The sequence below is a fragment of the Rhinichthys klamathensis genome, unplaced genomic scaffold, assembly GCF_029890125.1.
Source record: "Rhinichthys klamathensis goyatoka isolate OS25496 unplaced genomic scaffold, OSU_Roscu_1.1 h1tg000068l_1, whole genome shotgun sequence".
Taxonomy (NCBI): domain Eukaryota; kingdom Metazoa; phylum Chordata; class Actinopteri; order Cypriniformes; family Leuciscidae; genus Rhinichthys; species Rhinichthys klamathensis.
The window spans coordinates 3,763,498-3,780,844 of record NW_026606611.1 but is presented as its reverse complement, the minus strand read 5'-3'; the positions used below and the strand labels follow the sequence as shown (position 1 = coordinate 3,780,844).

At 38.6% G+C, this 17,347-nt stretch overlaps 1 protein-coding gene across 1 annotated transcript in view; it reads right to left on the bottom strand.

Moving 5' to 3' along the window:
• enox2 (ecto-NOX disulfide-thiol exchanger 2) overlaps positions 1–17,347 on the bottom strand; it is a 301,696-nt gene that overhangs the window by 53,216 nt on the left and 231,133 nt on the right. Inside the window, exon 5 of the mRNA XM_056250293.1 lies at positions 11,986–12,141. Within this exon, the coding sequence (XP_056106268.1) occupies positions 11,986–12,141 (156 nt within the window). The remainder of the gene's footprint in view (positions 1–11,985; positions 12,142–17,347) is intronic.

The following is a 17,347-nucleotide window of genomic DNA, read 5'->3' as shown; positions in this document are numbered from 1 at the left end:
GGATAGGAACCAGCCAAGGGTGAGGTGTTGGGGTGTTGGTGGGATGTTGCAAAACTGTCACAGGACAGAGGCGAGGGACGGCTGTACTGTCTATTGTATATACATGTCTCTTATCGTGCTGATTGGTTGGATTACCTGATCAAGTTTGTTAAATAAACTTCATGTTTTTCTCGTTATAACTATAGAACGAGATCCTTAAAGCTGCTAGTTTAAGAGCAATCACTGAGGATCTCTAAGGGGCAAGTAGTTTTGTTTTCTTCTGCCGTCACTTTTTACACAGAGCTCCATTTAATATTGGTTGCTGGCCCAGGAGATCAAATGTTTCCTTTTTGTCAAATGCACATGAAACATTTGGGTTTGACATAAGCGGTCTCTTGAAAGTTGAAACTTTCAGCAAGTAACAAAAACAAAGAGTAGATGTTTGCTTTAGAAGGAACAGAGGAGCTACACAAGAAAGAGCTCGATCCCTCTGAACTTTTCAAAATCAAATACACCTACTTTTTGTTTTCATATTCACACTGTGGGGAGAAAGCAAAATATATAATTTGAGTTTCACCATGCAGCCTGTGGCTGATTTGTTTCCATTGTCACCCAAGACGGCGATATGAAATTACACAGAACGCTGCATCAGATCTGAGATGTCTGAGATAGCTTTCTCCAGAAACTATAACGTCTCAAAGTGGAAACTGCACAGCAATGAAATCAAAGCCTATTATTTCACAAACCAGTGCTCTTCCCACTGCTCCATGGCTAAATATCCTGTGCCGTCAAAGGCGCTTATTTGAAGAGTGAGCTAAGATGACACAGGAGGGTCTGGGACATAAATTCAGGAGGGCACAGTGTACCTCCAGCACTGCGAGCGTTCAACCGAGAGACAGTCGTCAACAAGCTTAACGCTAATCAGCTAAAATGAAGACAGCCGCAGGTGTATCTCTGTCTCGCACAAACACACGCGCTCAAATAGACATAGACGGTGGAGATGACAACTGTACCGCGGACAGAAGTTGATAAGAACGTGGGTGCACAACGTATATGGAGCGAGTGAGGTGGAAGAACTGAGGAAAATGGCCAGTGATGTCACCCTAACTGAAGACAGACATGTGAGCATGATGTACATTACCGAAAAAACCGCATTCGCACAGATAAAAAGAAGTGCATAACATTGATCCTAACAAGCATGTAGCTCTGTGAAACCCCAGACGTGTTTTACTCACAGACCTCCAGAAGACTCGACTGCACAGGAAGCCTGCCTTGGATCTGTGTGTGTGAGATGGTGAAAGAAGAAATCCTGAACCTTTTGTTACTGTAGCTCGAGTGGGGTGTCAGGAGTGAGACTGCAGATAAGATGAGCTGACTTCTCAAAAGCCAGTCTTTACTCAACTTGACAGCCGTCTACCTGCTGCGCATTGTCCCTCTTGAAAGAGGAAAGCAGGACAGTGTCTCTGTGGGAAGCCTGTGGCGAACACAAGCACCTTAAACAGGGTTTTCTCCACAGGAGAGCAATATATGATCAGTATGTTCCCCCCCACTTATTTCTTTCTTTCCTTTTTTTATCATAATGTTTTGCAACTGTAATTCTGGGGTGGTTATATTGTGGATCACGTCTACATGACGTCAGTGCCAGAACACCTTCCACATATAAGCATTTCTGGGCAAACTATCATATTGAACGATGTTTAAACTATTTTGTTTAGGTTTAATTTGAGCATTTGAACACGTCAATAATGCGCAAAAATATGGACTAAGTTTGATTCAAACATACATATGTCCAAATGTTTATGCCCACAAATGCTGTCTAGGTTTGATTCAAGCATTTGCACGTCCAGTGAAACCCAGAAATGCACTTAAGGTAAGATCTGTCTATGATGTCCAATTATGTTGTCTAGGTTTGAGTTGAACATGTGTCTATGCAGTACGGAAATGTCTAAAAAGCCCAGATGTCTACCAGATTTGAAAGTGCCAATGACAGTATGATGCCCAAAAATGCTCTCTCAGTCCAGTGTTGTTATTGTTACTTAAAACTATTAAAAATAGCCCCGGGTTAATTGAAATAAAGCTAAAATAAAATAAATAAATATAAAATATTAGACGGAAAAACTGCCTTGGCAAATAACTGAAATAAAATAAGTTGAAGTTGAAGTACTTAAACGACTAGAACTAAAAATAAAGCTAATCCTAATCAGCGTATAACAAAATTACTAAAACTTAAAAAAGCTAATTCTAAATAAATACTATAATAGTATAAATAATACTAAAATTACACTAATTCGAATGAATGAAAGCAACTATAACATCCCTAGGCTTGGAGACATACTTTAGCCAATACTTATTTTAAGCAACAGTGTGACTGAGGTTAAAGGCCTCTAGGCACAGGCGGGTTTGGTGGAGGGAGGTGTGGGTGATATCTGGCGTGAGTGGGTTGAAGTGAGGAAACGGGCCAGTCTGGCAGTGCCCTTGGCAAACTAAGGCTTCCAGAAGCAGAAACACAGTGACACGGCCCTCTCCGCTCTTGGAAGAAGAGAGCTTTGCCTGATATAAAGGTCAGTCTCAGGCACAGAGCCAGGACAGACTGAAGGTTTAGAAGCCAGTGAAAGGCAGCATATGCAGCCTGACCTGATGGTGGAAGGTGCATCTACAACTGGGCACTGAATCACTGCTATCCTTTCATGCGGTCTGTGGGTTTCCAGGCTCTGCAGAGAAAACAGATGATATTTGCCATGCTTGGTCTCTCTCTCTCTCTCTCTCTCTCTCTCTCTCTCTCTCTCTCTCTCTCTCTCTCTCTCTCTCTCTCTCTCTCTCTCTCTCTCTCTCTATCTCTCTCTCTCTTTCTCAGAACTCAGTGTCCTTCAGAAAGCCAGGCCTTTCAAACGAGTGAGTGAAAGGCGATCGATGGCCATTTATTAAGCACAGTAGACTAGAATGGGGTGGCGTTGGGCATGCAGAGATGGAGTTAAGTCAAGCTGGGGCTGTGTAGAGCTGCAGAATAAGACTGATGGATTAGGAAGGTGTGAAGCTGTGCTGGAGCTGCGGGACAGTGATCCAGAGAAGAGGAATTTCAGTCTTTCCACTGGAGTCCTTGGTTAGGACTATGGAGAAGACCTAATACCTTTACCAGCCACCATCAATAGCAGAAATATTTAGTTTGTTTACCTACTCAAATAATACTGCAAATATAATATACTGTATGTTAAATGTTACTATGGAAGTTTGGTCCAAAGTAACTAGTGATAGACTAATATATCAGTCAGACAGTTTAAATGGACAATATTTAGCCATATAGCATAATTTGCTATCATTGAATTGTAATATTGGGAACTTGAACTATAGATATCAGCATTGGCCAAAAGACTAAAAAGTGGTTACATGACAGTTATATAGATAAAGTCCCTCAAAAGTATTCAGACACTTAAGACATATTTAAAAAATGTATGAATGTCACTGCATTAGGAAAACAAAAAAATAATAGAACAAAAATTTAACAAAAAAGTTTTGTTTTAGACACTACCGTTTAAATATTTCTTGTCGGTAAGATTTGAATGTTTTTGAAAGAAGTCTCTTATATTCACCAAGGCTGCATTTATTTGATAAAAAATGCAGTAAAAACTAGCCTGACGTCGTCATACTCAGATTCTAGTCAGAATGTGAGTCTGATACTGCTCCATTGGGCTGTGATTATGGGGTGTTTCAACCGAACCAGGAAAAAAAATGCCTCTGCACTCAAATGGATAGACCGAATCCTGTAGGAAGGACGGCAAAAACATCTTTCCAATCGACAAATGCCTTGATTGCGGTTCTCTGTTCCTCTTTTAAAATGAATGCGCTGTCTACATCTTCTATAACAGACGCGATGGCTGAATCTACACATCTAAATTCTCCAGCGGCAGCCATTCTTTGTTGTAAACGAATTCAACCCAAGTGCTCTTTGGTGACGTGGATGATTACGTTACTGTTGATCATCTGTCCATCATCGTATAAAGCCCGCCCTGACAATTTGATTGGTCCGAACTGCTTTGGTTCGGGCATACTTGCTTCTCAACGGATCAAGTCCAGACCGAACTTCCCATCCTCAAATGTTGTGAGCGGGGCTAAGTTCGGCTGTCATCCAGGCGAAGTAAAAACAGTAATATTGTGAAATATTATTAAAAATGTTCTATTTTGAAATGTAATTTATTCCTGTGATGCAAAGCATAATTTTCAGTATCATTACTCAATGTCACATAATCCTTCAGAAATCATTCTAAGATTTACAGCTCAAGAAATATTTCTTCAGTGTTTGAAGGGAGAAATGGAAAATGGTGATGGAAATCAATCAGTTGGAGTAAAGATTAAACAATTTTATTTATACCTTTATCGTGCGAAAAGTCCATTCAGTATAAACTTGATAATTTTGGCTATATCAAATATGAGGATGTACCTTTACAGTATGTAAACAGGTTCCATCCTGCAATCATAGTCATTGACATGGCAAATAAGAATGTTAACCCATGGTTTAGGAATAAAGTGCAAAATGTCACTTCATGGATAACCAGGATTAATTGTGGTAAATCATGAGCAGTATGTCATGTGAAGGATTCTGGATTCTGTTTACCCAGAGTTTAGAATGACCCAGGCTTAACTAGTTAAAAAAGCTTAAAGAAAAAGTTAAAGAAAAGCATTATGTTGAAAACGGTTGTGCTGTTCAAACTGTTTGTGGATCCCATGATCATTTTTTTCCTCTCAGGAATTTCTGCTGTTCAAAAGAACAGCATTTATTTGAAATAGTTAATCTACTGTAAATGTAAATGTATTTTCTGCCACTTTTGATCAATTTAATGCATCCTTGCTGAAATAATTAATTCCTTCTCACTGACTTTTAAACAGTAGTGTAAATAACAATAAAACACTGACTTTAAAATATAAGCAAAGCGTATAGTACTCTAATATGACACCTGTATGAACTTGAGAACATCCACTAAAAATCGCCAAAGCACAAGGTATTTAAAAGACACGTTAAGTAAAAAAAAAAAAAAGACTCCAGCATCATTTGTTTGATATTTTGTAAGCTAATGCAATTTAGACATTTTTAAGAGTGACTCAAGTATCCAAATACTGTTTAGGGCCACTGCATATTACACACAACATGATGTGTGACCATGACTGGAAACACAATGCAAAAATCAGCATAATTGCAAGCGGAACTGCCTGATTTTTATATCCTTATTAGAAAGTCAGGCAAGGCAAGATTTAGGCTTAGCTCTCCACTGATCTGCTGAGACGCCACGAGTTGAATAAAACAAGGAGGTTTCAAATATCCCCATCGGTCAAATCTAATAAATAACAAGGGGTGAAGCTGACAGCAATAAGCCTGTGTGTTTTTAATACAGCTGCAATCAAAGCGAACGCCACTGCCCTTTAAAAAGCACTGATAAATGGCATATGGTATAAATGCTGATATCTCCTATCATATTTTGCCTTGAAGGGGATGAGAGCAGAAAAAGAAAAGGGTGAATGACTTTGCCAAAGATGGTGAAGGAAGGGTGTAGAGGCAATGAAAACTGGTTAGGCTTGAAGAGAACCAGGAAAAGGGGAAGGATCCCTGCAACAAATAAGAGAGCAGGTGATGATGTAGAGAGGCTTGAGTTTGTAAAATTGTTACATGCATGTTGCATGTTAAATGGCATGAGCCATCGCGGGTCCTTGGGAAAATGACTTTTTTTCTGGCAACTGAGGTGAGAATAACCATGAATGATTGCTCCGCATTACTGTACGCCGTAGTCATGAGAGCACAGCTGTCACCGGCTATTAAATCCACTTCTGCACGGTCTGGTGTGGAAAAAAAGGAGACTCGTTACAATGCAAGATTGTGCATGATAACCTGTTCAGTCTGAACGAGATAAGAGACGACTGTCATGTTTATGGATATGCCCAAATCTCATCGGACAGTGTTCGCTGCGTTGACCACGATGGCCGTCTCTTTCAAGTTTCTCTTTTCTGCTCGTCATTAAAAACTACAATCCCAGAATCTGACGACCCCCACCCCAGCCCCAGAAACAAGTGGGCTTTTGTCCTGTCTTTCTCCTCCACAATCTTGGAATAATTACCCATGCGCTGCTTGATCACGGAGCCCATAAGGTATGTCTGCAGTGAGTGACCAGGTTTTATTCATTTCTAACCTGCAACATAAAGACAGGCAGGGAATATGAACCGTGCTTTTCATGTTGTTATGTTGCGACTCCAAGATCGATATACAGCGAGCTGCCCTGTGTTGTCAATTAAAGCATCGATCTGGGCGAATGAGGACAAGGCCGCAATGCTAAAGAAAAACTGATTCCTTTACAGACGATCAAACAATCCTTCAAAATATTTTTCCAGCTAGAGAAACCTTTGTAAAGTGAAAACTGAACTGAACCTTTACATCAATAAACACATATAGGATTTCAGTTGAATAGCCACAAGGCTTTCCAAGTTAGCAGAATTAGTACTAGTAAAAACAACACGAAACACTTTTTTTTAAACTCACAATATGACAAACTGATAAAAACTATTAACATCTTGAGGTAGGTTAGTTTTGTCATTTGTTTTAATTTAGTTTTAAATTGTATTGTTTTCTCTCATGTTGTGGCGCACATTCTCTTACTGCCCGACTGAAATTCAATGGTTTCCAAACCAGGGGGTCTCAAAGGGGTGCTGGAAAAGTGTACCTGCAACCAGATATCCCGGTTTATTTACCAGCTGACTCTTGACAGCATCAGGGTTTTTGTTAAAACTACAGATCAAACTCCCCCATTTCTGTATTCTTGCCTATAGACAGTTTTTCTGCCTGGTTCTGCATAGACACTATTTATTAAAAGCATATCCTGCCCCTTTAACAGTAATGGTACTGGGAAAAAAAAAAAAAGATAATAATAAGAAATGTTACTTGAGCAGCAGATCATCATATTAGAATGATTTGAAGACTGGAGTAATGATGCTGAAAATTCAGCTTTGCATCACATTTTACAATATATTAAAAAAGCAGTTATTTTGAATTGTAATATTATTTCACAATATTACTGATTTTACTGTATTTTAATCAAATAAATGCTGCCTTGTTGATCATAAGAGACTTTTATCAAAAACATAACGAAATTTTACCATTCCCAAACTTTTGAATGGTAGGGTATGTACTGTAGAAAAAAAAATGTAAGTAAATAATTTCCAGATCAAATCTGACATATTATTAATAATTGTATTTTTCACATTGCAAATGAGGCGTTGTATGTGAAAAAAGATGCTTATAGGTTTTAGAGGGTTCTGCAAGGAAATCATAACATTTTGGGGTCCACGGCAATAGAATGAAACCCCTGTCATCAGAGCCTAAAAGTATTCTAATATGCATAAAAGCCACAGCACATTAGTATAAATATTATCTGAGCTTATCACAATCCCTTAGGATTTGAAACAGCATAATTAAGATACCTATCATTGTGTCTTGAGCACATAGGCTAGTTATGCCTTAAAATGATCACTTGATTTTGTAATAGAGCCTCTATCTGCCATTCAGTCTTTGTTCTTTTGCAAACTTTCTTAAAGATATTTTAACTGGTAAAAAAACGTCACTTGAGGATCAGGTGGTCAGGTGAGGATCACAGTTGTTCTGCTGGGTTATAAATGCTCCTCTCGCACTTCCTGCTTTGGCATCAATCAACGTCTCGCATCATTTGTTTGAGTATTAGAGTGTGTGGAGCAGGTGTGTCAGTCCGTCACTCTCTTTTAGTCAGGTGGGTTAGGACACTTTGCAGGTGAGGCTAACCACAGCATTACGAGAGCACCAAGCCTGTGATTACAGATGTGCATGTGGAGAGTGATCGGCTGTTTGAAGGACACTGACTCTCTCAGGTAATCATTGTATCCTCTGACCCTCCTCTTGCTGTGTGGCATATTTTACATGCCAGAATACCGCAGTCGTCTTAGAGGTCAACTGTCCAATTACAGTCAGAGTTTCACCCCAGTCCCCCTGGACAGCCCCCTCCGGTTTCATTCTTCTGCCTGACCTCTCTCTCTATGACAGGAGACGAATTCAGATGAGCTTATTCAGCTGGTGGGATGAGGGGGATATCAGGGTAAACATGAAAGAATAGATGACAGCTCCTCTCTCAAATAAAAACAGAGCCCTTCTATCAAGCGTCAGTCTGATGCTTTGAGTGGCAGCTGGCTTTTAAAATCGTATCAGCATCTCATCAAGGTGACATGCCCTGCTAGGCTATGGAGATCGAGATCTTTATAGAATTATAATATTAAGTCATATACAGGCTGCTTAGTTGCTCATGGCTATATCAGTCTTTTCATCTAGTCAGTAGTCAGCATTTCATATCTCATTGCTCAAGTCAATAAAATCATTTAAAATGCATGAGGATTATAAATACTGCTTATCATTGCATACATGTTAAATGGAGTGAGATATAAGCTGTGTTCCCAAACCTAGTGAGCTGCCTCTGGAAGGCTGGAATACACTACGACTTTTAAAATCTGAACAGATTTTACAACACTAGGTATCATACAAGTGCCGACTTTGTAAATGTTTACTGTTACAAAAACTACGCATCACACCCTAAACCAGAGGTTCTCAAACTTTTCCATTCCAGTTGATAAAAAACATGCTCGCTCCAGTCTGCGATCCGTGCTGCAAGTGTTAAACTCATTAAAACGTGTTCATGTTTGTTCTGTGTGTACATATAAAATGCTTTTTACAGACATATTTTCCTTCTGTGTTGATAGTTACCCAAATGCACGAGGGGGAACGCAAAGAACGCACTCTTGTCTCTGAAAGACAACAGTGCTGAGTTGAACAAATGACAGAGATGAAGGCACAGACCTGAAACAGCCTTTTGTGACATTTTAATTCTCTGGTGTAATGCGCACGAGCAGCTTAATAATGAAACAAGCCGCTCTGAGACGCAGAAAATATTGTTTTTAAAATTTGCATGTGCGCTCTTCACTATAAAACGCGCAGCTAGAACATATGTTTATAGAATTAAATCGCAGCATTTGTAATTCGAAAATCGCACTAAGCGATATAATGATTTCTATTTGATGTTGGTATATCTTGCAGCCCTAGACTAAACTGTTTTTGTGTGTGTGTGCAAAATGACACCGTTCACTGAAACGCAAATTTAGCTGCAGCCAAGTGAGTTTGCGCGACCCACCCTTTCCCATTCTGACCAGGGCTTGACAGTAACACCCGCCAACCCGCCGGATTGGGTGGATACAGCAGTGACAGCAGCAGTTGAATTTTATATACTTACACATTTTTCAATTGTAGTCTTTTAAAAAAAAGCATCTGAAATAATAAACTAAGTGCAATGTAGTTTTGTCAAAACAGTTTTTTTTAAATACATATTGATACTGAAATATCCGAAACGCTTCCAATAGACATTTTCCGCAGAATAGATACACCATACCAGCTGCGCTATCTCGCTCTCTAATCTCTCCGACAGCGAGTTGACACACAAACCCGCCTCCCCTCACTCACTCTTTATATATAATTGTGGTGAGCAGGACGAGGCCGGTGGCGTGATTACTAATGAGCGACACCTGTGCGACGCATCAGTCTCGTATCTCTCACGGAGGAGCGGAAGCATAAAAGGAGGAGCGACGACAGTGAAGATCGAGAGAGGCCAGGCCTGGACTATTTTATTTGATGTTTTGTTTTATTGAGTGTGGCGGCAGTCGACCGTGAGGGATTCGTTTTTGTATTTGTTTATTTATTTTATTAAAATCTAACTGAATGTTCGCCGGTTCCCGCCTCCTCCTTCCCATAACATCTGAACTGCGTTACAATAATATAAATATAATCCTATATATCCAGTATAATGGATCCGTGTGCCAGGTCTTAAAGTGACAGCAGCCTATTATACCGGCTGCCAAATTATGAGATACTATTAAAAATATTTATATGGCAGTTTTTCCCCCATGGCATCGATGTCAAAATTGTGGCCAGTGAAAATGCTGAGTGGCCAGTAAGTTTGGAAAACCACTAGCCACAGTGGCTGGTGAGCAAAAAAGTTAATGTCAAGCCCTGGTCGCGACCCCTGCACTACAGCACTGAGGATCATACACTACCAGACTTCTAAATCGTTCCGAACACAACAAACTCTCACAGAAGCACGCAACTAGTTGATAGGAGAAGCATGACAGATGAAACAAACATGGATATGCAGGAGATTACCTTGTTGTAGCGACTGTTGTGTGCTGAGTCTCAAAAGAAAAAACGAATCAAGCGCATTTGGATGCGGTCTTGGGTCGGGAGATGCGGTCAGTATGGACTCTACAGATTACAAAGGAAGTTAGAGGTGAGTGGCACTGTCAGTTGTTTTATCCTTGCTGATGAGTTAAATATCGAGGCTAATTTGTTACATGTGTTCTGTTAATGTACTTTTGTATTGTTTTTCGTATTTGAATTATATGTTATTGCAACACTAGTAGATTGGACAGTAGATGAACAGCTTTGGTTTCAGTGGTGACACATCATATACGATATGTGTTCAAAAATTGGCTCAAAATCTTAAACGTTTTGATATCTTCCGACTGAATGGAAAATAGCTAGAGTCTGTGCCCATCAAACACTATGCGATTTTCTGTGAACTCCAACTGCCCAAAATCTACAGACTGGCGCAGACTTTCGGCAACTATTGTCGAGAAAATGATGTGTATTGTATTCCAGCATTAAGGCAACATCCTAACCATCATGAAATCTCCAAAGTGATAGATTTGAAACGCTCTACACTGCAGTGTACTTTTAAAAATAGCACTTATTACATAAATAATATACTGTGCAAACTGAATGTAATGTTTTCAGACGCTTAATTGGATGTCGATTATAATTAAACGAAAATGTATTACAGTTTTACTATATGTATATTAAATGCAATAATCTGAACTTTTGTGTTTTATAAAATCTTTATACGTTTAATTACTGTACTTCTATTATCTTTGAAATATGGTTATTACAGTATACTGCCAAATGTACTGAAATGCATTTATGGTAAAACAAAAATATACTTGAAAGAGTTACTTCTGTCATCAATTACCAACTCTAATGTCGATCCAAACCCTAAAGGCATTTTTTCAATTTGCTCATCTTCAAAACACAGCTGAAGATAATTTTAATGAAATCTGTTCATAAAGATCATAAAGAGATTGTGAGAGAAATCCGTATGAATCAAGCGGTTTAATCCAAGTATTCAGAAGAGACACGATCGCTTTCTATGATTAACAGATTTAACTTAGACTTTTATTCACATAGGCTTTTTATAAACATTAATTAGCGAACATACATAAAGCGCTCAAACATGGATCTCTTTATGAACATTTTGAAGTAATAAAGTTTTGGGTGAATAGATAATAGAGGGGCAGAAATATCTCAGATTTCATTAAAATAATATCTTCATTTGTTATTATTCTTTAGAAGATGAACGAAAGTCTTATGGATTTGGAACGACATGAGGGTAACCACATTTTTCATTTTGGGTGAACTAACCCTGTAGTAGAATTTCATTTCTACTAACACTTGTATGCCCTGGTTTTAAATATATTTGTAATTACACATTCACACATTCATGATGAAGTTGCAATTAAGTACTTTTTAAAATATACTAACTTTTAATATAATATTGAACTACACACTACAGTTATAATCATGTACCTTTCATGTGTTTTAGTATATTAGTCAACACATTAAATAAGTGTACTTCTTGGTGTAATAAGCATTAAAATACACCAACTCAAAATATACATTCCTTAATCAATACCATTTAGCATTGTATGAAGTTCTAAGTTATTTATAATCATCAACACAACTGAGCTTGTTGCAATAAATTCTGAGATTTCCTTCTAGGTGAAGGATACATGCGAACCTGCCTTTGTATTCGGCCAAAACAAGGTATTTTAGGGTCCCTTAAAATCCTGCCTCATAGTCAGCTCACTAGGTTTTGGAACACAACAGAGTGAGAAAAAGAGACGGCTCACTGGGGTTGGGCGGAAAAAGTGTGCAGCTCTTGCAGTGGATGATTTCCTTCACAACGGGCATGTCTTGCGAAACCGGCGGAGGCACAATCCCAAGGCCGGGCATCATGGGGTTCATTGGAGCAATGCCAGTCATCATGCCAAGACTGGGGTCAAAATCTGTAAAACAGAAGAGAGGACATCTCAAAGGACCGAGCGAATAAAAGCCACTTTATTCTACATGGGGATATCATTCTGATGTTGCACAAATAAAGCTATGAGAGCGAAACATTCTCCCTTCAAAGATAAATAAACAATTAAGTCCAATACATATTTAAAAGGCTTTTCGAATGAATAGGTTTTTACTGACTCATTCCCCCAGCTGTTTGCCTTGGCTTGTTATTATGCACAAGCTGTCCATCTGTGGGCAAAAAAAGTGAACACTGGCTTTCATTTACAGGTATTGGTTTAGACTACAGCTGCATGACAGCGTGGAGCTCTTTGAAATGGAAATGATGAAGCCCTCACTCTCTGCGGTCTCTCAAGCACCTGTGGAGAGTATATATGTCTATCTAACCTTACAAAGAGCACTCCACTCACATACTTCAAATATTTCCCTTATTTGCAGCCATGCAAGATAAACAAGCTCTGCTTCTGGCATGGGGTAAAAATAGCTTAAAAGATCTATGAAATGTAAATCGCACTGTAAATAAATGCATCATACTGTAAGTCAATAATGGAATAACTTTTTAGGCTTCACATTGAAAGTCTCTATACAAAATAAAAGTTATGAAACATGATAAAAGGACAGCGAAAACTGATTCAATTTGCCCAGAAGTCACTGATCTCATCTATAAAATACTTTCATATGACGACACTTCAGGTCAACTCTATTACATCAGACAGCATGCAATGCATTACAAGTAACAGGAGTTATGTAATCAGATTACTTTTTTAAAGTAACTAGTAAAGTAATGCGTTACTTTTAAAGTTACTTTTTCAAATAATTTATTCACATTTTTCAAAAACATTTATTCACTGACAACTCTCGTCTCAATGTTGAGAAAAATTGGGATTGCAGAGGTGTTTTTGTACGCTGTGTGAGCATGATGGTTATTGTAGTTCTAGACTACAAAAATGTGAGCAGTCATCCTCAAAATGAATAAAAACAGTGAAATGTAAACTCTGAATATTACGCAAACTTTCAATAATTAAATACATTAAATAATACTCATATATTTAATCTCACTTTATTAACTAATGTCTTCGCTGATCCAATTCAACTATGAATGGAATGTAGATGAGAAAAAGTAATGCAAAATTAACAGTAATGCATTCACACATTGATTCAGTTACTTTTTTTTAGGGGTGTAACACATTATTGTAATGCATTACTTTTAAAAGGGACTTTTGTCCAAAAAGCTTTCTAAGCTTAATTTAGTGTTAAGAAAAGAAATTTTACGACAGTAACAGACAATATTTGAGATAGGAAAGTCAAATATAAAAACATGAACTCTCATATTGTGGCCTGATGTCTTTCACGATGGTCACAGGGAGGCTCAGGATGGAGCGTGAGGATAAACTCAGAGCGGTGAGATCTGAACTGGCAGATGTGTCTGAGAGGTGCGAGCCCTGCAGCAGGCGACAGGTCCGGGGCATGGCCTCTCTCTGAGAACCATTAACAGAAGTGGGACAGGACGTGCAGCATGAGAAGCTGCCTTAATGATGGTGTTAGTATTGATATTTTTGTCTCATAGTCACTAATGGAGGCAGGAGATAAGATGACCCACATTGGCATACCACCAGGACTGGAAGTCTAAATCGGTGCCACATAATTGCATGGTAATTTTTTCAGCTGCCACCCAAGTAAAACTGTAGCATGCCGAAAAATTAAATGATATCATGTTTTTGCGTGTTACATTCACAGAACTGCCATATATTCATTAAATAGGGAAAGAGGAAGTCAAGTTCATTTTTATTACATCTGCTGTTCTCAGATATTATGAAAAATGGGCCTTTTTGCTTTCAGATATTACAAGAGATGACTTAAATCATAAAGTCTGATGAAAGGAAAACAATATCTGTGAATCCGCAGGAAACAAACACTCATTAGAAACACATTCCATGGTGCAGTCAGAATATTTTAACTTTTATTTATTTTAACTAGCTCTATATAAATGAGGTGATAATTATGTAATTAGTTTGACTTCTTATAGCAATTGGAAGTAGGAAATTCTGTGCTGAATTCAAAAGCTGAATTTAATTAACAATCAAATGCATTAATTGTAAATATACAATCAACAAAGTTCATGCATGTGGATGACCAGGGAAAACCCTGATAATCACATGGCATTAGAATCTGAAGGATAAAAAAGGATTTTTCAAAGGATATGGTTTTGAAAGGGAAATATTAAGCGCAGCCAAGGGAACAGAGAATACTATGAACAACTTTGAAAGTTGAACCTTTCGATCCAAAATAAATAAAAAAAAACAGCCGGGGGTAAATCCTTGTGAAGTTGAAAGTCTAGTGTGGCCAAGCAATGGAGATACAATGAGGATACAGAAGAGGTACAGCACAAAGGTTTGGGCACGCTTGCATCATTTTCAGCCTATGTTTCCTTTATTCCTACTGTGTAGAAGAGAACATACTCCAAGGAATAAGCAAAGCATCATCAATAAGCCAAGTACAGTGTACTTGAATTTTTTTAATTAAACAGTTGTAAAGTTCTTTAAAAGACAAATTACAAGTAACTTGTCTTAAAATGACAATAACAACTCGAAATGGAACAGCTCTAACATAACACATTTTTGTAAAGACATGAACTCTTTTCCCACCAGCTTTGCATCACAGGAATTAATTACATTTTAAAATAAATTAAAATAGAAAACAGTTATTTCAATAAATGCAGCCTTGGTGAGAAACTTAAACATAAGAAACTTCTTTTAAAAAACTGGAGAAATATGTTTTATGACCTATAATCAGGGGCTAATGGCCATTACAGCCAGCCAAACCTTGAGCCCTTGATTTAAAAAAAACAAAACAAAAAAACTTGTGAAGTAGTGAGAAAGAAACAGCCATACTCTATAATAGGGTTAGGTGAAAGGAAACGGTCTCATCATGTTAGCAATAGTGATAAATGAACAGAAAAGTGTATAAAAACCTCTCTCATATCTGAACTCAAACCAAGAGAGATATGACGTCAACATGTGGAAAATCTACACCGCTACTTTTATCTCTGCAATATCTAAAATTAGAATCAGGTGCACCAAACCAGATTAGAGCACTATTAGAGAGAAACTTGAGTTGGGGCTGGCTACATCATGCTAAGATCAAAAAAGCTCTGACACATCACTGTTGATGCTTACCAGTCTAGGCAGCCATTTCAAAGCCTTTTGTAGTCAATCTCTCCCACTGTCTGAAATACCCTCTACAAATACAGAACATTTCAAACCACTGGCAATCTATCTAGGCCAGGACGTCCTCTAGTAAGTCTTGCAAGACTTGCCTCAGTCAGTGTCAAAATACAGACGCCCCTCAATCCGAAAGAGACTGCACAACTCTGCCCTACATGAAAAGTCAGGAAGGAAGAAGCCCCTGCTCTCGAAAAAGAATATAGATCCTCAGCTCAGTAGAAGATCATGTCAAGGTGAATATCAGGACTGTTGGACCAATGTGCTCTCCATGGAAGAGACAAAAATAAGGCTGCTTGGCTGCACTGCCAGATGACACATGCAGTTAAAATCAAACGCCTTTGACCAAAAGTATCCCTGAAGAGGGCTAGAGGAAGCTATACAGTTTGGGGTTGGATTTCTGAAACAAAGCATTTCTTCATAAAGCCACCCACAAATTCATTACGCAGTTTCAGAGATTCCTGGTACCAAGAAAAAGTGGTTACTATTACCCAAGGGTCTTTCTATACATACAAATATAGCTGCTTTAATAATTTAGGAAGGGGATCTTATTTCCTGCAAGAGGATTATTAAATTTGGGGGTCCTGGGCATCAAACCGTAAAAAAAAAAAGTCTGATCGATGGAGCTCTTTCTCCTGCAAGCACACAGACACCGTGACTTTCTCAATAAAACAGTTTCACTTAAAGGGGAATCCAACACGGAATTCTGAAGCAGCAATACAAGTGGCTATACCGAGGGTATGCATTGATGTCACTTTCCCGCCGGAACACGCCGAATCACAAATCGACAAATCAATGCTGATCAGAACTTGATGACGTAATCACGTTCACCACGGAGCCCCTGAATGTTAAACGGAGACAAAGCATACAGATTGGATTAGCGGTTCAAAAGTTCTTAAACATTTAAGAAGGATAGTTATTTTTTATCCGCGGGCTGCTGTCTCTGTCTTTAAGGGTTAATGTGCCTCACGGCAGCAGGTGCAGGTCTGCACATGCACTGGCACTGAGGTAATAGGCACCGGACTGATGAATTATGGAACCTGCTCTCGGCTGGCACACAGCACATTAAGCAGGCTGAGAAATTACAGACCTGTTCTCCAGGAAAAGCAGCCTGTTAAAAAATTAGAGCTAGAAAAGATATTTATTCACGGCACCTATAAGATAGATGATCCACACAAACAAACGGTCTCTCCTGATAAATAAAACGATACGTTTGTTTAGAAACTGATCTAGTATAATCAAAGGTAGATTGATCAAATACACAGAGTTTCCCCACCGCGGGATCCTCTATACATCAGGATCAGGTTTAGATTAAGGAAAGGCAGGGGAATATCCTAGGGCAGTAATGCTTAACAGAGATTATTTACATTTGTTCTCAGCGCAAAGCCCAGGAAGGATTTTCTCAAGCCTGAGGAATAAGAGATGTGGGGAAAACACCCGTGTTTTCTTGTCTCGGCTCTGTTAACAACTACTCCAGAAGAAAACTAACAATTGGCATGGAGTAGTTTCTTAAATGAGAAGATATAGGCTACAGTATCTTTTAAATAGGTAAGTTTGGCTGAGGGAGGGGGAATCATGGGAACGGGCATTTCCTTGCTCTTTGAAACAAGGCTGTATTAACACTGCAAGTCTTAATGCATCTGATCTTTTGACCATATCCATTTTTTGTCCCGTCCGTTTACATTCACTTAAAGGGACAATGTGTACGTTTGTTCGTTGTGTCAAGTTGCAGTTTGTCTGAAATAACAAACCTGTTCACCCGAAGAAACACTCGACGAAGTGCTATTAGAAGTAGGGATGTCCCGATCAGGTTTTTTTGCCCTCGAGTCCGAGTCATTTGATTTTGAGTATCTACCGATACCGAGTCCCGATCCGATACTTATATAATACATAAAAAAAGAACAAAGAAGAGCGAAAAACCCCCCAGATCCAGGATATTCCTTATTTTTTATTTAATTCACCTTATTTTAACATT